Below are 21,395 nucleotides of genomic sequence, written 5' to 3' on the forward strand. Positions count from 1 at the left end.
GATAATAGCTCCGTTCGAGAACCCGATACTCTTTAATAATTATCACAAATTTTTACGGGAAGTCGTTCGTTTATGCCAAACGGTAAGCAAAAGAGAGCCGGAGAGAGACTACATTTGACAGTTATCAGATAGAGAAATTGCAAGTTTTTGCTAGAGATTTTTTCCCCAGTAAAATTTTGCAAACCATAGCATACGTTGCCAGCTGGTTGTTGATAACAAACTAAGCACCAGCACAATGTACAAGTTTCACAACTACAATTGGAAGTTAAAAAAGGTATTATTTTTTGTTTTTAATGTTGTAGAAGCTGAAATTTTGAATGTGCAAATACCCTGCCAACATTTTTTGAATTTGGGGCCGCTTCTGAGAATCCCCATTACGTCGAAAACAATCATATACGACATCAAAAACTCGTCGGAAAAGCGCCGTCACTATTGAGAAGTTGTACCACGCCAAGTTACTACGAAAAAGTTTCCCATCAGTGCAATTATTAGGTGCCTATTTAGATCAATTTCGAAGGACGCCAATAAGAACCCCTGCAAACTATCAGAAAAAGTGCATTTTAAGGTAATTGTAGAAGAATCATTGTGGTCAAGTAAAACACGATTGTGTAGATGTTTATTGGTTTGATTAAACATTTATAATTTCTTATAAATATAACATTTTTCGGTTTATCTCATCACATTTAACATAATTTTTTGCATTAATAAAAGAATGATGTTGAGTTTTAAGTAGCAAGTTAAATATTGCAGCGTCTATCAGCCAGTTTGTTTATTTTCGATGGAGACAGCGTGCCTGGAAAAATATTTGAAAAACGATCACTTTATTCTATTTGAAAAGTCGAAAATTGTTCACCATATACCTTTCACAATTTTAAGCGTAATATCTATGTTTTCAGAACTTTATTTTCGTTTTTATTTAAATAAAATATAACAAGCTGGTTGCGCTTGGCGTTTCACAAAAAATAAAATGGCTCTTGTAACAATAGCGATGGCAAAATACTTTCATGTACATTTCATACGCTTCCCCATAACAGTTGGCGATTGTTGCAGTGTCACATACGAGTCTGTGGTAACGATGAGGATGAAATGAAACATTCAAATGCTGGAAGGGGATGTACAATAAATGTTTATTTACTCCCTCCTGTTGCACTGGAGGGGGATCCCGAAAATCGCGGAATTTAGGGACAGGATTTATCCCGGGTGACAGTCCTAACGTCGTCTTGAACTTCAGGATATTACACTGGCAGAGACCTCTAGTGCTTCAGCTTGACAATAACAAAACTGTGTCTTATCGGAATGACCTTTCAATGTAAATACCTGTACGATAAAATCACTATGTGGCAACACTGATTCAATTTTGACGTTTACATTTTGCCGGCATTGGTGTTGTTGTCGGTTCATATTTCATAGCGTCTTCACGTGCGATTTTCGAATTTTTTCCATTTTTCTGGGAAAATAAAAGCTAAATTCCAATTTTTCACGGGTCCACCACGACAAAGATGCCTTACATCTGCTTGTTACAAGAGGGCAATCCCAATTTACCACGGTTCATAGAAAAAGCTCAACAAAACAACTTTTCCGTGGTTGCTGCTCCACTCAACTGTGTAGAATTGCCGCTGGAATTCGAAAATGAACCTTTAAAAGAGAAACAAACCGAAAATACTTCGGCCGATTTGTTGCTTACCGCAGATCAATGGAACACTCGGGTAATAAGTATACTTTCGGAAACCATTGATTGTGATTCCCAAGATCCAGTGGTGAGAAAAAATTCAGAGGAAGTATTGAAACGTGATATATCTTGGGCAGAACATTTACAATATGGAGGCTATACAATGATTCGATTAAAAGGACCAAATAACTTGAATTTGGCAAGGGTTCTAACCAATAAAATTAAGGGTAAGCTGCTAAAATTTTGTAAAATATATCAAGTAAAAAGCCAAACTTTTGTCCGTAGGAATATTGTTGGTTCAAGTTCCATTATACAGTTCATCAGTTGCTCAATCTGCGTGGCGCAGAGATGTGACTGAAGAAGAACTTTTACTGAAATCTGAGAATGATGATTCATGGCATTGGTGGAATCGTTTTCGGTGGGCTGCTGATTTTAATTCAAAGCTAAGACTGGTGCTAGAACTAAATGAAGGAGATCGACCATCCACTGATATAGTACTACGATGGTTGGGAGAACCTATAGAGGCTATTATAATACCATCCACTATGTTCATAAGAAATCGTCACAATTATCCTGTTTTGCCGAAAATTTGGCAAGAGATACTAAAGATGTTTATGAAATCGCATGCGAACATTATAGTTTCCACAGATTGTGGTGACACAAGCTTGAAATTATATTCTGAATATTTGAATAATTTCAGGGAGATCCATAAGGATGTTCATGCATTACAAAGGTATGTTACGATAGAATTTCATATGCCCATAATCATATAACTAAACATATTTTCGGTTTTAGCTTCGAAGATGTTTTAGAAATACCTTTACAGCCACTTTATGATAATTTAGATTGCTATACATATGAAATTTTTGAAAAAGATCCCGTCAAATATAAAATATATCAAGATGCTATTGAAGCTGCCTTAAAAGATCGTGTAAAGGAAGACGAAATTGAAGAGAAATTGGTAAGGAAATTAATTGGAAAGTTATAGCAGAACAATTTCTTTTTGTATTTGTTCTACGGAAGATCCCTACCACCTAAATGAAGCGATGTCTATCATTCTTCGAGTTTCCATGGAGAAAATGTAATAAATTCTAGGGCTTTTATTATTTCTGTGCAATATACATTTTTGATACAAAATAGGGATACAAAAATTGCATTTAATCAATTTTCATTAACTCTAGTCACGATCAAAAACATATGCAAGACTGGTTTTTTTAGCTGAAAATGACCTCAATCCGTCATTATAGGTGTCATAATTTTCACAACCGGATTCGAAATCTGTATTGCTTTTAAAAAATAACTTAAAAGGTCTACATGAAAAGAAAACGACATTAGGCTTCGGCCAAACAGAACCGCGAGCTCTCTTGTCTGGTTAATCTCTGTGTACCTCACATTTAAATCCATCATCAAATTTTATTTCTTAAATGTCCACGAAGAGAAATGTTTAATGCCCTTCCGAACCCATACCTTAGCTTTTTAAGTGTATTAATTCATGTATATAAATTTCAGGCGTACTATGTTCGGTTTCCTTGTTGAAATTTTCGCGGTTACTTTACGAAAATGGTTCGATCTAAACTTTACTTTTATTTTTCATCAAGATTTAACAGGAATATGTTTATTTATAATTTGATTATATTAGTTAAAGTAATCGCAAAAATAACGAGATTTTCAACTCGAAATCGGACAAAGCACCGACCTTAAAATATAAAAAATACTGTTGCAGTTAAATTTGATGGCCCTCTATGTTCAAGAGTTCTATATAGACCATCATAAAACGTATTGGTTGTATCAATTTATAGTCTATAAAAGCAGTACATTCTAAAATTCAGGCAAATAAATTAATCACTGCCATGAAAATATCATCGAAACCCATTTATGTGAGAAAAGAAGCTCAGCTTAGGATATTATAATAATTCAATTTTTTTGTCATTTTTACAGACAATAATCATGGTTTTGGGAGCTGGTCGTGGTCCATTAGCTAGAGCTGCTTTAAATGCCGCCGAAAGAACGGGACGCAAGGTTCGTGTCTACATCATAGAAAAAAATCCAAATGCTATAAGAACTCTAACAGCAATTGCCAAAAAGTTGTGGCATAATAAAGGTAACTACACATTTAACTACTTTTCATTTCTCTTGGTTCAATGAAATCGCTTTTTTTTTTGTTGTACAGATATCCATATCTTCTCCAAAGATATGCGAGAATTTTCACCTCCAGAAAGAGCTGATATATTAGTTTCCGAACTTTTGGGTTCATTCGGTGATAATGAACTTTCTCCTGAATGTCTCGATTGTGCACAAAAATTACTTAAAGCCGATGGTATTAGCATACCCTATAAATCTGTATCATTTATCAATCCTGTTATGTCTTCCAAACTTTATAATGCTGTACGTAATGTGGTTCGTCTCGAATCATATAGTCGTGATAAACAATCAACCTATCAAAATCATGCCGAAAGTGGTTTTGTGGTACTTTTGAAAAATATCTACAATATCGATTATCCAAAACCATTATTCGAGTTTGTTCATCCAAATCCGGATAAACTTATAGACAATAGTCGCTATAAAGTATTAAAATTTGAAGTTCAATTGGATTGTGTATTAACGGGTATTGCAGGATATTTTGAATGTTGGCTTTACAATGACATTTTGATGAGCATCAATCCAATGACCCATACACCGGGTATGCCATCTTGGTTTCCTATGTATTTTCCTTTTACGGTAAGCAGAATGAGACCATAATTAAAAAAAAAAATAATTTAAAAATAAATTCATTTGCTTTCAGGAACCCATGAATGTTAAAAAAGGTCAAACTATAGAGATACATTTTTGGCGCTGTGTTTCTAAACAAAAAATCTGGTATGAATGGTGTTTAGCTTCGCCACTTACCACACATATTCATAATTTAGGTGGACGTTCGTGTCCCATTTACTGCACATAAGTTGTTGTATAGATCTTTATTCATATATTTGGCTATTGCCTTTAACAATAATAATTAACAGAATTATGGCTTTATCGCTATCTCCAATCAATAGTAAGATGAAATGAAAATTTTAGCCTTATAAAAGGGAAATGGTTATATAATTCTCTCTTTCTTGCAAGGCTTTGAAATTATTTGTAAACTAAATTGGGCAAAATTCATTGATAGACAAGAAAAACATCGATTAGGGTCTACAATATGAGGTGTGCTTGATAGATCCTAAAATGAATATCTTTTTAACTACATAAACATATTATTGAAGATAGCGATATATTATCACATAATATTTGAATAACTGCGATGATTTCTACCCGCCTTGGTTTCCGAAAACTAGATTTTTATATATCTCATAAGTGTTTTATTTTGTACAGATATTTTTTTTATATTTTTTGGGGTACATTAAGATGACGAAAAAGTTTTTGCGAAAATGTACCAAAAATTTACCAAAAGTGACATAGTTCGTTAAGGCACGTAATTCTCAAATATTCTGTTTCTTTTTTTTTTTTAATTTTTTTATTGTGATCGAAGGCATGTTTTATATTAAGATTTTGTTGAAATATAAAAATGTGCCATAATTATTACGTTTTCTATACTATAAACTAATACATATAGTTATAAAAGTTAACTAATTATATAACTAAAAAAATTGACAATAAATATGTAATACAATTTGAAAAGAACAAAAATAACGAAAAATAATTGGGTCTCTTCTAAGTTTCTCGAAAGGAATTTTCAGTTCTCTATGCCTTTTTGATATCTCACCCCAATAGATTGAAACACTGTTTTTTATCAACAATTTTAATATAAGATCAGCTTTATAAAGCATTTTTATTTGAAATGGGAAACATTCAGCCGTGAGGCTTAGAATAGGCCCAATTAACTAAACTTATATAACAATTTATATCCTCACTTGACCAATCGATTCACTCTGGGGACTAATCACGGCATTCAATATCGAATTCATTATAGTAGCGAAAAAAATTGTCGATGCCATTTCGTATCATTACAAAAAAAAAACGAAATAGAACCAAAACAAATAAAAAATGTATTACATGGCGTCACTAATTAAAATAAAGAAATCAAAAATTCTTGAGGATTTAAAGGAAAATAGTGAATTGTTGTACATTAATAAAAACAGTGATTATAAAATGAATTCGAGAGAAGTTCACCAATGTGGTATGAATAGTCTAACCTAACCTAAATGAATTCGTAGACAAATAAGGAATAAGGGTAACCCATTTCGAGTAATTTGGAAGTTTGGAAGTGCATGGGCTATTTTTAAGTGCTACAATTTCTTCCAATGTAGATAGAATAGTTAAGATTGACGGTTACTCGTTTCCACAATCTCTTGGAAGGCAATTTTGTCTGTGCACAGTTTTTTCGATACAGAATGCCATGATTAGCTCCCTGTTTTCGTATTAGTTCAATATTTGTTCATAGTTAGAAATTAAACATTCCATTCCGTCGTAATTAGACGCACACTCACCTTCGACATTTTTGTTAGACTCGCTTACACTCACGAAATGATAATCCGTACTCACACACGAAAAACTTTGCTTGATATTATAATGACAAACAAGGATTTTTTAGATATTTTTTGTTTTTTACGCTTTATTTGTATTGGGTGTTTTGACGGAGAAAAATTCAACACTGGGACAATTCGATATGAAATAAATTATTCAAAAAGCGTTGGCTTTGGTTAAAAGGCTTCTTGATGCCGAAGACCGATTCGTGGACGATTATCGATTTTGATTCGGCCCAAAGCCGATTCTTCGGTTGAGCTCTATCACATATACTCATGATCAGAAGAAGGCAATAATTAAAAACGAGATCATGATTGAAATACTGAGCGTTATTAAAATTTTAGCAATTTTCGTTAGCCTATATTTCCCAAGTATGTTACTAAGGGTTATGGCAAATATTTTACCAATATTAGAGTTAAACTTTCTTACAAGACTATTTTTTCGAAATATTGGGATACCATGTACATAACGTCCTACATAACGTTTGCTGTTAATAGCAAACACTAACTGCTGATTTTCAGCAGACAAAATATGCTCTTGTGCTGAAGCAGCAAACAATTTGCTGTTTTGTAACAACACACATACTGCTGAAAAGTCAGTAGTTTGTTAAAATTTTCTTCTTAAGGTGAGTACTATGTTCGGTTTTTTTCACCAAAACACTAAATTAAAAGTACAAATATATTTATGAAGGCGATTATATTTTGATCGAGTCTTGCCAAATAATGGATGGAAAAGATCCAAGGAATTGATTGCAAATAATTTTATATTTCTAAATTAGTTAATTAAAAAAAGTAACCGTGAAAACAAGCTTATTTTCAGCTTGAAAACTGAACGTAGTACTCAGCTTTATTCAAAGAAAATTATCTCGAGGAATGGATCTATAGTGGTCTAAGAGGACATCAATTCGATTCAATAATTGTTGTCAGTCGCATGGTACACATTGAACCTCTAAAAATATTTGTAAACAAGTCACGTTTTTTAATATATGGCCCCACACAGAGTTCATAAATACATTTTAGTCAAAATTTTTTTTTTAATTAAATTTAAATTAAATTTTTAATTTGGTCATGCAGACTATGTGGTGTGCACGTGACACGAAATTATCTTAAATCACGTGAGTCGTGAATGCAATTTAAACTAAATCTCGTGAATGTGCGTGAAGGAGACTTAACAAAAATATGTCGTGCGTGAGTGAATATCAAATTCTGTTCGTGAATGTGCGTGAGTAAAATTTCTTCGAAATCACGCTCACAAAAAATTCAGGTTCACGATTTAATTCACACACCCGATAAAATTCACGAAAATTATCTCGAGAAATATCAATGGATCTATAGTGGTGAAATTCTATTCGTGAATGTGCGTGAGTAAAATTTCTTCGAAATCAGGCTCACGAAAAAATTGACGTTCACGATTTAATTCACACTCTCGATAAAATTCTCGTTCACGAACCAATTCATGCTCACGCTTAAGAATGAAATAGCGTCCATTGTTTGATAGTTCTCTGGTGAACCCTATTTTAATCTGTGAGTGATGAAAATGTTCCTTATTTATGTTCGTGTCACGAGAATTTTCATCATTCACGAGAAATTTCGTGAATCGCAAGAATTTTCGTTAGTCATGAAAATTGTCGTGTCCCGAACATTTTTGAGAATCACGACAATTCGTGAATCACGAAAACCGCCGTGAATCGTGCGTGAGACTTTAAAAGACATTCGTGTGTGATTTTTCATTTCTTGAATGTGGGTGAGCGTTAATTCTTATCCACATGTCATCCGTGAGTAAATATATTTCTCCGTGAATGTGCGAAATTTCTCCCATGCGCACTCCTCTAATGCAGACCAATATTGTTGTGCATGACATAGTTGCAGAAATATCCAAAGAAATTGGGGACAAATAGCTGAAATATTTGTCCTGACATCTTAATCTTTCATGCAAATGTCCAAGGCCAAGAAATTGTAAATCTCATTATGCTTCCAATTGTTATTGAATCAGCAATGTACACGAACGTCTTCCAGTACCAATTTACCATGAACAACCTTGACGTTTTTCAGAACCTTCAGCAAAGTGAAGTATGTTTGTTTCAACAGGTAAAATCTGCTAGTTTAGCAAACTTTTTATGAATTTTTATGAATTATGAATAACAATTTTTTTTGGATATACCCAATATTTGCTGGTTTGACTCTGAAGACGAATTCGTTTTTTGATTTCTGTCAAATATTATCCCTATGTGACCGTGACCGCTTTCAGTGTTGACTATTACATGGTTGTCCAGAAGCGTTAAGTTTTATGGTTATTTAATCTCTCGATTTCTGGAATATAGCTCTTGTCTGTGCACAAGCCGTTTTTTTGCCAAGCTAGGATGCCCTCTCACATTCGATTGTAACCTATTTTTAATCCTAAATATTTCATTTTATTTAACAATACATTAATTCTTCGTGGCCAATAAATCGTATTGTTCTTAAAAATAGTAATTGTAAAGTTATCAATACTAATCATCAATACTTATGGTGTTTTCTTTTCTGAAAAATGTTTTTTGCCTTCATTTTGTCTGTACAGAATGCGCATTTTTGAAATGTTGCCAGCAACCTAAAACATGCTACCATTTCAGCGGGCAGAAAAGAATTCAAAGGAGCAATCAGGGCAATCGCAGCACTCTCGTTTGTCGGTAGTGCTGAATGTGCCCGCAATTTGCCTCTACTATGGCACTATCTACTGGCACTATTTTCACGATAGAATTGGAAGCCTTTTCGCACTTTTGAAAGTTGTTTTTTAGAAAAGAACCTAAAAAGTACATTTTCCGGGCAAAATGCAAAAAAGTGCGCATTTTTTACAAAAAAAGAAAACGCCATTAAATTACCCTACAATGCCTACCCCTCCACCATCTTATATTCATGGTTTATTACAAATTGAGCTAAAATTCATATTTTTACTCCTTCTATATGGCGAAAACGTTGCAAAAAGCAAGTAAAAAATGTTTACGATTGCAATATAACAATCGAAAAAATGTTCGATCAATAAATCTCGATATCGACTCCTTTGATCCGAAAAATTAAGATTACGATCACAAATTCTCGATATCGAATGTCGTGATTAGCCCCCAGTTCTCTTTAAACGCGAGTTCAAATGGAAATTGGATTTCAATCCGTGAGTATATATTTCCGTTATAGGTAATGATGTTATTAATGTTTTAGGATTCATAAAGCGTTGCACAGTGGGATTGCATCGAAAATGGATGAACCGATAAATATAAATTTTTGAGTTTTTTAAACGGTTTTTAGGTTAGGAGCTGCCCACCAAATGATGCGGAGAATTTTAGAGCCTTAATGATACGCGTGAATCATCTCGGACATGCGAACATTGTTTTGTTCTGCCAAATCTTCAATTGTGGTCCAATTTCCATGATTTATAAATAAAACCGGGCAATTCTAATTGATGTAAATAGGCATCAATTAGAAGTGTATTTTATTTCTAATTTATTCCTGAAAGTCGAAGGGCGATGTTGAGCTCTATGTTGATGTATAGGATAATTAAGGGTGATATTACTTGTATTGTAGTTCAGTAATAGTCGAAAAAATCGATTTTGATGTACAAATTACAGATTTTCTTTGACTGTAGAATCGGCAAAGTTATTCCAAATTTTGTCAGCAAAATGGGAAAACAACATGCAATGACTTCGAAAATCACAAAATACAAAGTAATGTTCGGCCTAAATTTAATAAAAAAAAAATAAATGTATATTTTATATATCTCCGAAACCAGAAAAGGTTTTGTTTCAATGTATTCATATAGGTGAGAGAACATGAGTGTCAACTTGAAGTGACAAAAAATTGTGAATGTAAGATGCGTGGCAAGAGAATTCTATGAGATTTCATATAAAAGACATTTATCACTTAATTATCTCTTAATGATTATAACATGAATCCCCTAAATATCTACAACAGGCGAAAATAATTCAACCACTTTTTTAATCAGGGATTCTAAGCTGAATACAATTGACGACTTTGACTAAAGTGTAATTTTCGAATTTTGGATAAATCAATTGCGATCTTTTTTGAAAAGCCGCCATCTTTCTACTTCGATGAATTGTCATCATAAGATGATCCACATTCCCTTCGATTTTATCCATAAAAATAGATTAGCAATTATTTGCACTATCAAAAATTGAGTTTGGACAATATCACAATTGGATTTTGCAACAAATCAAAAGTCGACTTGATGAAATAAACATTATATGGTAAAAGGTAAAATTATAATTAGACAAAAAGTCGTTTAATCAAAAAATATTTTGAAAATCGATTCCATGTGAGACATCACGCAATAGTAATTTGCATTTATTTTGTGCGTAAATTACATTTGTTCTTATGATTTTGGAGTTTGACAAGAAAGCAATTGGAACTTACAATTTGAGGGTAAAATTTTGCTGAATAGCCGAAATGGAAAATTACTATTAGGTTCGTTATATATTGACATTTCCAAATATAATAAAAAAATATTTTCTTAAATAAAATTGACATTTTCAAATATAGTAAAAAATACTTTTTTTATAATTTAATTATTTATTTTTTGTTGAAACAGTAGTACATCCATGTAATACCTACCTTGATTTTCAAATAACAACAATTTACATTTATAGTTTTCAAAATTAATTTTCTATACTTTTATAATTATATTGTGTTGACCTTGTAATTTTTGTTCAATTCAATTGTTTTGTTTTTTTGTATCATAAATTATAAATCCAAGAAATGTGATACATTTCTTTTTCAAATATTATAGTTTAGTTAAAAATGAAGCAACTGTTTGTTTACTCTTTATATGAATTCCATTACAATCGAATTGTGTGGTTGATTTTAAGTTCTCCTAACGTTAAATTGTAGCAGAAATACATCTAATAATGAAATTGTGTTTTTTTTTAGGTCTTAGCAGTGAAATTTGTTCATACTTTTTTTCAAGTAATGTCAAGTAATGTATATGGATTATTATATATATATTTATATGTATATATTATCCTTTTTGCAATACTATTAATTTTAGTTATTCACAAATAAAGCGATTTTTATTTTGCTTATGATGGTAAAAATACATTTAAATGAATTAATTTCATAGCGATTTTGTTTTACAACGCGACATTATCAAATCAAAAAAAAACCCAAACAAAAAAAACTTAATTCTTTTTAAGAATGCACATGAAAAGCAAAGTAGGTTTAAGCTTATAAGTCTAATATTTTTTTTTTTTATTGTTTTTGAAAACTTTTCTACTACTTGCTTTACATAAACTTTTAGTTATATTAATTTTTTTTTACTTTTTCATTATAATACATTTATTTTTGTTGAGACTAACGATTTTTTTATACAAAATTGTGTTTGTTAATTTTTCAAATTCACTCAAAATTGAATAAATTTATATTGGAAACATTTTGAACTGTAAATTTTATTTATTTTTCTTTTACACTCTTAATCACACAAAAATGGAATATGTGGGGGTAACGAATTCACATTGAATTCTCAGTGGTAAAATGTAATCTTCAATCGACGTTTGATGTTTAGCGAATTCTCAAAACAAGAGACCACTAATCGACTTGTCATGGCAATAGAAAATCGTTTTTGTTGACTTTTGCATTTTCGCAATTAGGTTAGGTATAGTGGCAGTCTGATATTTTAGGTTCAATCAATGTTTACATTGAAGTGTATATATAGTCGTGCCTGTTCAGAGTCTCACCGCACTGTGCACCATATCATACCCTAAACCACCCCTACTGAATTAGTAAATATTCCCAGCAAAAACTGTCATTACCCGGTAATCTTGTAGGTAAGCCTATTTAAAAATTAATAACCACTTATTAATTGGCATCGCTTCGGATTACATTTACATACGCATAGATACACCAAAGCTTGAAAAATAGCCACTTATTGTCTCAGGCAACCAAATCTCGAAAATATTGATTTCTGTCGCCGATTACAATGGATCAAAATATGGCGAGTGGTGCTGTAATAGGAGAACTACTTGAATAGAAATAGAATATTGTACAAATAAACAAAAAATCTAATAAATAATCTAAATAAGATTACACTCAAAGTAATTTCACACTTAAAATAGAAATAAATGTAGGTTGTTTAAGGGAGTTGGATTCGTGAATTATGTTATAATATATCCAATAGCCAATTCACATGAGGTTCGAAATCTACTAAAAGTGGATTTTAAGTCTCTTTTTTATAAGGCAAATGGCATTTGAAATTTAGTTTAAGCGCATTTTGGAAGTGTAATGTCAATGAGGTATAAGAAAGAATTTATTTAAAACATAATATGATAATGTCATTAAACACAATTATTATGAAATATTTGTGATAAAAAATTCTAACGGAAAAATCTTCAGAATTACCGTTACATTACATATTCTTTTTGATTTTTTATGTAAGTGCTCGATTATGTGAATAATTATATTAACTACAACTGCCTAAAAATTGGAGAATAACATTTCGAAAATTACCGAGAAGTATTTATTTTTGTCATTACAAGTTAGTCAATATAACTCGCCGCAATATAATGCAACGTCTAATGTAGAGATGTGCACGTGACACGAAATTGTCGTGACTCACGAAAATTTTCGTGATTCGTGCGTGAGTCGTGAGTCACGCTCATGACAACAGCGTGAGTGTGCGTGAGCGTGATTAACAAACCAACATGTCGTGCGTGAGCGTGAGTCACGAAAATAATATCTTCGTGAGTGTGCGTGAGTAACGAATTACACTCACGAAAATATTTCTGCTCAACAACATAAAACGCTTAAGAGTTAAATTCAATAACAATTTTAGTGACACCTGGGATGTTAAGAGTTTAATAACACTCTCGATTTTAATAATGCTCATGTTTTCAGACACTTCGGTAAGGTAAATTAATCATAAAATTATTCGTGAGTCACGATATTTTTCGTGAATCACGATATTTTTCGTGAGTCACGATATTTTTCGTGAGTCACGGTATTTTTCGACGTTTTCGTGCGTGAATGTGCGTGAGTACAAATTTTCTTTTCGTGAGTGTGCGTGAGCGTGAGTCCTACCAAAAAAGTTCGTGCGTGAGTGTGCGTGAGTATGATTTTTCAGTCGTGAGTGTGCGTGAGCGTGAGTAAAATATTACTCACGTGCACACCTCTAGTCTAATGACAGCTTTACTCCTGGTAATGTCAATTGTAATGAGATGTGGTTACCTAGTTTTTGCTGGGTTGTTTGTGGGGTATGAATGGTATAGGATTGGGAGATAACCCGCATAAGAAGAACATAAGGGGTACATGGTTATGGGAGTTTTATCACAATCTGAACAGAAATGTCTGATATTAGGAGCTATAGTTGATTCTGAACCTACAGAGTTTGTATGCCACTAATATTGCTGGTTAATAAATAAGAGTATTATGGCAAACTTTGGGAAAATCGACCGATGCATATATATGGGAGCTATATCTAAATCTGAACGGATTTTGATAATATTTAGCAGGTTTGATTGATGCAATAGAAGGTTATCTTGTGCTAATTTTAGTAAGATCGGTAATAAATAAGGCTATTTTGGTAAAAAAAAATATGGTTATTAGGGCAATTTTTTGAAAATCCGGCGATACATATATGTGGGAGCCATATCTAAATCTGAACCGATTTTGATAATATTTGGCAGGTTTGGTTGATACCACAGAAGGTTACCTTTTGCTAAATTTGAGTAAGATCGGGTAATAAATAATGGTTTTATGGCCAGATTTGTGAAAATCGGGCGATACATATATATGGGAGCTATATCTAAATCTGAACCGATTTTGATAATATTTGGCAGGTTTGGTTGATACCACAGAAGGTTACCTTTTGCTAAATTTGAGTAAGATCGGGTAATAAATAATGGTTTTATGGCCAGATTTGTGAAATTCGGGCGATACCTATATATGGGAGCTATCTCTAAATCTGAACCGATTTGAATGATATTTGGCAGGCTTGGTTGATACCACAGAAGGTTACCTTTTGCTAAATTTGAGTAAGATCGGGTAATAAATCGGTAATATACATATATATGGGAGCTATATTTAAATCTTAACCGATTTTGATGAAATTTTGCATACTCGAAGGTTGATGGAAAAAGATTAGTTTGTGCCAAATTTGACGATAATCGGTTAGCAAAAAAGCTCAACATAAACCAATTAGTCGAAATCGGGCGATACATATATATGGAAGCTATATCTAAATTTGATCCGATTTCTTCCAAATTCAATAGATTTCGTCCTTGTACGCAAAAAGCACCCTGTACCAAATTTCATCAGAATCGGTTAATCGGTGCGATCGGAATCCTGCGAACAACACATACATGGACAGACGGAGGGACACCAAGAGCTAGATCGACTCAGGAGGTGTATCTGAGTCAATCGGTATATATTTTATGGGGTCCAAAATCAATATTTCTGGTAGGCACATTTTTTGGCAGATCAAAGTTATTATACCCTGACCACTATGTGGTTTATTAAAGTTTCGAAATATGTTATTTACTTGTGTTAAAAATTTTCTAACTTTGCATACGATAGCTGCCCACACATACAAAAATGTTCGTATAAATTTTTTAGGTCTGTGACGGTGTAAAGCGTAGTCCAGAACACCTTTTAAGTGTAATACCACACGAAAACGATACACGTATGTACCAGAACAGACATGAATATTTTTGATAACCAACTTGTTAGAGAGAGAGAGAGAGAGAGAAGTTCACAATGGGCTGAATAGTCTATATGAACTTGAAATATGGGACAGCAACTATACTTAACTTTACTTGTTAAAAAAATTAATTTAAACGTCGACTAAGAATACGCACGTTCGTTTCTATAAGTATCCAGTATTTCAGCAAATAGTAAATGCAGCAGACTTTTTGCTGTTTTAGACGAGAAGGTTTATTAAAAGTTAATACCGCATTTAACAAATCTAGGTTAGGTTAGGTATCAACATGTTAGTATCGCAGTTACTATAAGGAGGAAACTAATAAATAATATTCCGCTCTGTCAAAATAAATAATATTTACATAAAAATTAAAATAATTGAAAATTTGTTGAAAAAAGTATTAAAAAAATACAATAAAGCTAACTATTCGATTATAGAACAAACCTCTTGTTCACTACCGTTTAAGAACCTTTTATTTTTTTTTTTTTTTTTGTTTTCATTTACTTATTTTTGTTTATGTGATAAGCGAGGTGGGCATAGCTTTTTTCATTATTTTGTGTAAAAAGGCACAAATGGAAATAAGGTGCACACAAATAACTCAATCAATTGAAGTGTACGGATGGTGTATGTATATTTGTGAATAGCCTATATGTATGTACATGCTATAAGTAAATTCTATTTATATTTTACTCCTGATAAAATATAACGATTTACTTAATTCCCATAAAAATAAAAACTAATAAAAATTAATTTAATAAACTATAGAGGGAAATAGCAAGAATGGGCTAATTCTTAAAATGTCCGCAAAAACCTTTAGTCTCCTGATGCAATTCGAATAGTAATTTGTAAAATTTTTAAGATTTAAATCTTTTCCTTAATATTGGGTTTTGAGAATCAAAAATTGTCAATTTTTTCGTATTCCCAACCCGTCAAAGATTCTTAAATCCTATCAAATTTGAAAAATATATATTATCTCAATTTTATTGGAAAAGCTTATAATAGTAGGCAATTGATTTTATCAATTGCTAGTTTACTAAATTTTACTAAAATTTTGCATCCGGCGGCGACAGCTTGACAACTAAGCTGATATAAATTTGTGTATTCGGCGGCGGACATTTGTCCATTACAAAATCAAATAGATATTATCGGAATCGTTTTAGATTAGTTGTACAACCGATCTTACAATCAAATTTACATATCATTCATATCTTTTGAACAAGATCTTTGCGAAATTGTTATAGAAACCTAATATTGAATAATTGTAGATCGAAAGTTCAGAAAATACATTAATTATTAATACGTTTTTGTGTTTTTATTAAATATTTTTGATTATTTGGCGGCTAAATTTGAGTCGAGATGAGCCGACATATCCGGCGGCGGTGTCGACTGCCAAAAAAGGGTCGGCGGCGACAAAAATCAGCGGCGCAACTCAGTTCAATTTTTCATATGTTTTCTATATGCTTCATAAGTATTGGGCGATAAAATAGCATGAAAGCCGTCTAAAAACGAGATTAAAAAATATACCGCAAATTGTTGAAAATTTCCTTTTCACTTGCTGCAAAAAATGGGGGTTGCTTAAAAACAGTTGTTCAAAAGCTGCAAGATTTTTAGAAATCGTTTTGATATTTTATCAGAATTGACTATTCTTCTCAATTTGAATGTCGAATATTAGACTTGAACAATATATTTTGTCACAGGAAAATTTATTTAACGAAAAATTCAATTACCCTAAACTCATAGAAAATCTCTGCTGATAACATAATAGCAAACATCGACAGTTTTCAACAGACGAATTACAGCTATTTTAGTAGTTTTGTTGTTGGTATTTTAAATTATTATATTATTTAAATTATTTTTATTGTTTTTTGTTGAGTAATTATTTCCGAGCAAAATTTTCAAATATATTTTTGATTAAATGTAAATTGGAATTAGGTAGGTTAGGTTAGGTTATGTGGCAGCCCGATGTATCAGGCTCACTTAGACTATTCAGTCCATTGTGATACCACAGTGGTGAACTACTCTCTTATCACTGAGTGCTGCCCGATTCCATGTTAAGCTCAATGACAAGGGACCTCCTTTTTATAGCCGAGTCCGAACGGCGTTCCACATTCCAGTGAAACCACTTAGAGAAGCTTTGAAACCTTCAGAAATGTCACCAGCATTACTGAGGTGGGATAATCCACCGCTGAAAAACATTTTGGTGTTCGGTCGTAGCAGGAATCGAACCAACGACCTTGTGTATGCAAGGCGGGCATGCTAACCATTGCACCACGGTGGCTCCCAAAAAATTGGAATTAGAATAAAAGTAAAAATTCTGAGTTTTAAGTTTTTTTTTTTTTAATTTGGATAAGTGATGTTGTTGTAACAGTTTTTTTGTGATTTCATCGATTTTATGTTATGCGCTTTGGTACTTCAGATTGTATTCATATCAAGCAATTCCTCGACTAAGGTGGGATGTGTGTAGTGATCTGGGGGCTAATCACGGCATTCAATATCGAGAACTTTTGATCGAAATCTCAATTTTTCGGATCACGGGAGTCGATATCTAGTTTTTTTTTTAACGACAATTTTTTCGATTGGTAAATTGCAATCGTACAACATTTTTCAATTGTTTTTTACATTGTTTCCGCCATATAGATGGTCATGGTCGAGTTCGGTAGCAAGCATCCTAGCTTGACAAAGAAGCACATACTAGATCGATATCCAAAAGATTGTGATCAACCAATTACCGTACCATTCCGTGACATCAAAACGCTTCTGGACCACCTTGCAAGAATAGTGAATGATGAAGGCCTTCCACTGACAAAAAGTTTTAAGACGACAGACCATTGTAAAGCGATAGAATCGTCAGCCGAAATCGTCCATTGAGCCTGCAAAAGGTGACTTTCTAACAGTGCACACCATTTCAAACTCATGTACTTACACCAATAACAATGTGCACTTTTATTCCTTATTTGTCGCCGAATTATTTTACATTCATTTCATCCTCCAATTAGGAAGGAATTCGGAGGAATGTAAAAAGAGATATGGGTCCATAAGATATAATGCAATACAATTTACTTCAAAAACATGTGTTTTTCTACATTCTATTTTGTGCCGCTAACTTAATTTTGTCATTTCATTTTGTTCTGCTTCGTTTTTTTGCTGTTGGCAATGCTAGAGAAATTGCATTAACTTTCGATCGAGTGCCGTGATCCAAACTTTTAATTGTATCGACAATTTTTTTTATACGATTATGAATTCGATATCGAATGCCGTGATTAGCCCCCTAGTTAGATTTATCTGGGAAAGAGAAAAAATGACGAGTTTTCTTTGTCGCCCTTGGTTGCAGATGAGACACACGTACGTAACCTACGCTGTTATCAATCACTCATAGATAGGAAATGAGGCGGCTGCACTTGACTGATGTTAATTAGGCCAAAACTACCCAGTCTGCCGTGGTAGGTCTCTTTCCTACGGTGCTATGGGCGGTGGTCGTACTGCGAATTAATTAACCTTGTAGCTTCAGCTACATTATCCTCATGATATGTGATCTTTCGAGTTTTCATCCTTTTCAAAATTTCGACTTAGATTCAAATTTGGAAAAGTCGATCTTCGAATTGCGGCTAAGCCGAATAATTATAGTCATTCATGTGTACCGCGTGTGTTTATATAGGTATACCGTTTCAAATAAAGCAGTCACTGTTTCAACAAACATTGACTGGTTTCCCCTTTCAGCAGACTTTTCTGCTAAAAATTTAATAAATTGGCTGCACTTTATTAAATTTATGAAATTTTACGCATTTGGTTAATAATGTATAAGAGCAATTATAAATTAAAAGTTTTGTCGGTAAAAGCCTAAACAAGTAAAAAAAATTTAAGGTTCTACCTAATCCAATTCGCTTATATGGGAAGAGGTCAAATTCTAAATACTCTTTATTACCTTTTATTTGGATACCAACAACATCCATTAAATTTTGGGTAGATTTTGTGCGTTGGATAGCAAATACAATATGAACTATAATGGAAACTTCAGGGGCCCGTAAATGATACATAAAATTATGATTTCCGAATATAAAAAGCTTTGCCTGATCTAGGGACCAATAAGACAACTTGTGCTAAGGTGGAATGTTATGGCTAGGTTTCACGTTCATTTAAGACAAGAGGCAAAAATACTACTTTAATGGATGGGTTAGTTAAATTTTATATACGAACTATTTTATCAACACGATAAAAAATAAGAAGGCATTGACAAATCGACCGCAAGAGATGACAATTTATAGGGACCCAAAAAAGAGGGGATTTAATCCATTTAAATTCTAAGCCTTTTTGGCCAATAATAATATATTGTCAGATTCGTAACATGGATTTATATGTCTGAATGCAAAAATACTGCTGTTTGATCCTGTGTCATTTAGTGCTTACATCATATCTCTTTGCCGCTTTATTCCATTGGGGCGTGAAATTTTGATTTATTTCTGTAATAGCACATTCAGGACATCATTTACCCTATATCCCATTAATGTTAAACTTTTTTCTAAATGCAACTATACCCCCTGTTAGTGGATATTACATAAAGAATATAACAAGTAGAAAACTAATTGGTATCAATAAAATTGCCCATATTACGCAAATTTATAAAACTCTTAGCTATATTAGCTCTAAGACATTGGAAACGTTCAGAGCTACTTCACTATTAAATTTTCAAAAATATTGAATTGAAATATAACAAACGAAATAAATCCACATTAAATAAAAATGAAACAAAACATAAAACAGAGCTATTGGAATTGGTATTTGTAACATTCATTGTTCAAATGATGAAATTACATTAAAAATTTATTTATTATTAAATTATATGTTATAGATTCTATTTTATTGTTGTGATTTTTCTTAATTAAGAATTTGAATTTAAGTTAATTTTTCTCTTATTATTTCACATTTTCATAGTATAATATTATTATATAATAATTATAATTTTGTTTCCTTTTTCTTGTGTCTATTGAAAAATGTGTGTTTTTCTCTTTTTTTATTTTATTTTGATTAAATAATAATTTTTATTTGTTTTTATATTAAGTATTTTTCTTTTGTTTTAAATTTATAGTTTCCTTTTTTTAATTTTCTTTCATAATAAATAATTTAAATATATATATTTTTTTTTTTAGATTTTTTATTTTGTATAAAAAGACATTTTCATCATCATTATCTGGGTATTTTCTTTTCGCTTTGCTTAGAGCAGCTTTAACTAAATTAAATGAGAAATTTGAAAAAGAATGCACATGTGTGTTGATTTATTTATTGGGTGGTGGGTATAGGACAAGACTAAACGAAAGGGACCAAGAACTGAGCTAAGGAACAATAAAAATTTATGTAAAATTTTACAAAAGTGAAATTTAGCAAAATTCTAATGTCCATTGCTGAAAAGAGTGGGAGGAAATAGAGCGTCCAATAACTAAGCGCTCTATGACATGTGGTGCATGCGTTTTGTATTTGCCTTAAGGTGTTTCTACCAAATTTGAAAGTTGATTATACCATTTCTAAAATTGTTCTTAGTTTTGGGGACCTTTTTTCAATTTTTTGTTGTTTGTTTTTACGGTTGTTTCGATCTCTTCTTAATTAATTTTTTGTTAAAAAATAAAATTAATAAGAGGAAATTAAAAAAAGAAAAAAAAAATATAATAATAATCGTAATTATAATATAATATTAATATTAATTGTAAAAATTACATATTAATCCTTTTACGAACTAACAGCACTTGCTTGAGGCATTTGTGTGGTATTAGCGCCGGCACCACCACCACGAATGGCAATTGCACCCTGACCAGCACGTATGGGTTTAGCAATTTGCGCTTGAGGTCCTCGGCGACCCAAGTGTTTTTGTCGCACAGCTTCTTTGATACGATCAACCTCATATTGATAGCGTTTGCGATCACGCATAGCACCTTCTTTGGCTTCTTTCAGCGCTGTTTCCAATGCTTTGACACGTTCCATAGTCGTACGTAAACGTTTCTCCAATTTGGGCAATTCACAACGCAAATCGGCATTGTCGCGCACCAATTGTTTGTGCACTTTGGTAAGTTGGTCCAGATTGTTTTCAAGGAAGGATATTTTTTGTTTTTGGGCCAAAGAGCCACCATCCTCTTCGCTGTCTTCGTTCAGTACTGTCTTCTTGATGCGGGCCTGCATAAAAAAAGAGGGAATATATAGTTTATCCATTAACAGACGTTTGTTAAAATTTTGTTTGTAGCGATTTCATATCTGTGAAAAGGTGTTTCCCTAGTGTTACACTTTTTTACTACAAAATTTTATTTCTATAGAAAATTTTGCCAAAATTTTATTTCTATAGAAAATTTTGTCAAAATTTTATTTCTATAGAAAATTTGGTCAAAATTTTATTTCTATAGAAAATTTTGTCAAAATTTTATTTCTATAGAAAATTTTGTCAAAATTTTATTTCTATAGAAAATTTTGTCAAAATTTTATTTCTATAGAAAATTTTGTCAAAATTTTATTTCTATAGAAAATTTTGTCAAAATTCTGTTTCTATAGGAAATTTTGTCAAAATTGTATTTCT

The 21,395-nt window shown here is 32.2% G+C and overlaps 2 protein-coding genes across 7 annotated transcripts in view; one reads left to right on the forward strand and one right to left on the reverse strand.

The window, feature by feature from the left end:
* Positions 1-1,320: 1,320 nt before the first annotated feature.
* Positions 1,321-5,345, forward strand: csul (protein arginine N-methyltransferase 5). The gene is made up of 6 exons (XM_075309818.1): positions 1,321-1,896; positions 1,955-2,402; positions 2,465-2,630; positions 3,608-3,770; positions 3,840-4,387; positions 4,452-5,345. Exons 1-6 carry the CDS (start codon positions 1,500-1,502, stop codon positions 4,605-4,607), a joined length of 1,878 nt encoding a protein of 625 aa, XP_075165933.1. The 5' UTR covers positions 1,321-1,499; the 3' UTR covers positions 4,608-5,345.
* A 14,738-nt stretch (positions 5,346-20,083) lies between these two features.
* Khc (kinesin heavy chain) overlaps positions 20,084-21,395 on the reverse strand; it is a 37,373-nt gene continuing 36,061 nt past the window's right edge. For all 6 annotated transcript variants that reach the window (XM_075309814.1, XM_075309817.1, XM_075309815.1 and 3 more), the window contains exon 5: positions 20,084-21,001. In XM_075309814.1, the coding sequence (XP_075165929.1) occupies positions 20,561-21,001 (441 nt within the window). In that variant the 3' untranslated portion in view covers positions 20,084-20,560. The remainder of the gene's footprint in view (positions 21,002-21,395) is intronic.

The sequence above is a fragment of the Haematobia irritans genome, chromosome 5 (assembly GCF_050003625.1).
Source record: "Haematobia irritans isolate KBUSLIRL chromosome 5, ASM5000362v1, whole genome shotgun sequence".
Taxonomy (NCBI): domain Eukaryota; kingdom Metazoa; phylum Arthropoda; class Insecta; order Diptera; family Muscidae; genus Haematobia; species Haematobia irritans.

Bases quoted from the DNA above. Each gene is read 5' to 3' on its own strand.
- csul (XM_075309818.1), top strand. From the start codon at position 1,500: ATGCCTTACATCTGCTTGTTACAAGAGGGCAATCCCAATTTACCACGG. The intron at 2,403-2,464 runs GTATGTTACGAT...TTTCGGTTTTAG, and splicing joins GATGTTCATGCATTACAAAG to CTTCGAAGATGTTTTAGAAA. The intron at 3,771-3,839 runs GTAACTACACAT...TTTGTTGTACAG, and splicing joins AAAGTTGTGGCATAATAAAG to ATATCCATATCTTCTCCAAA.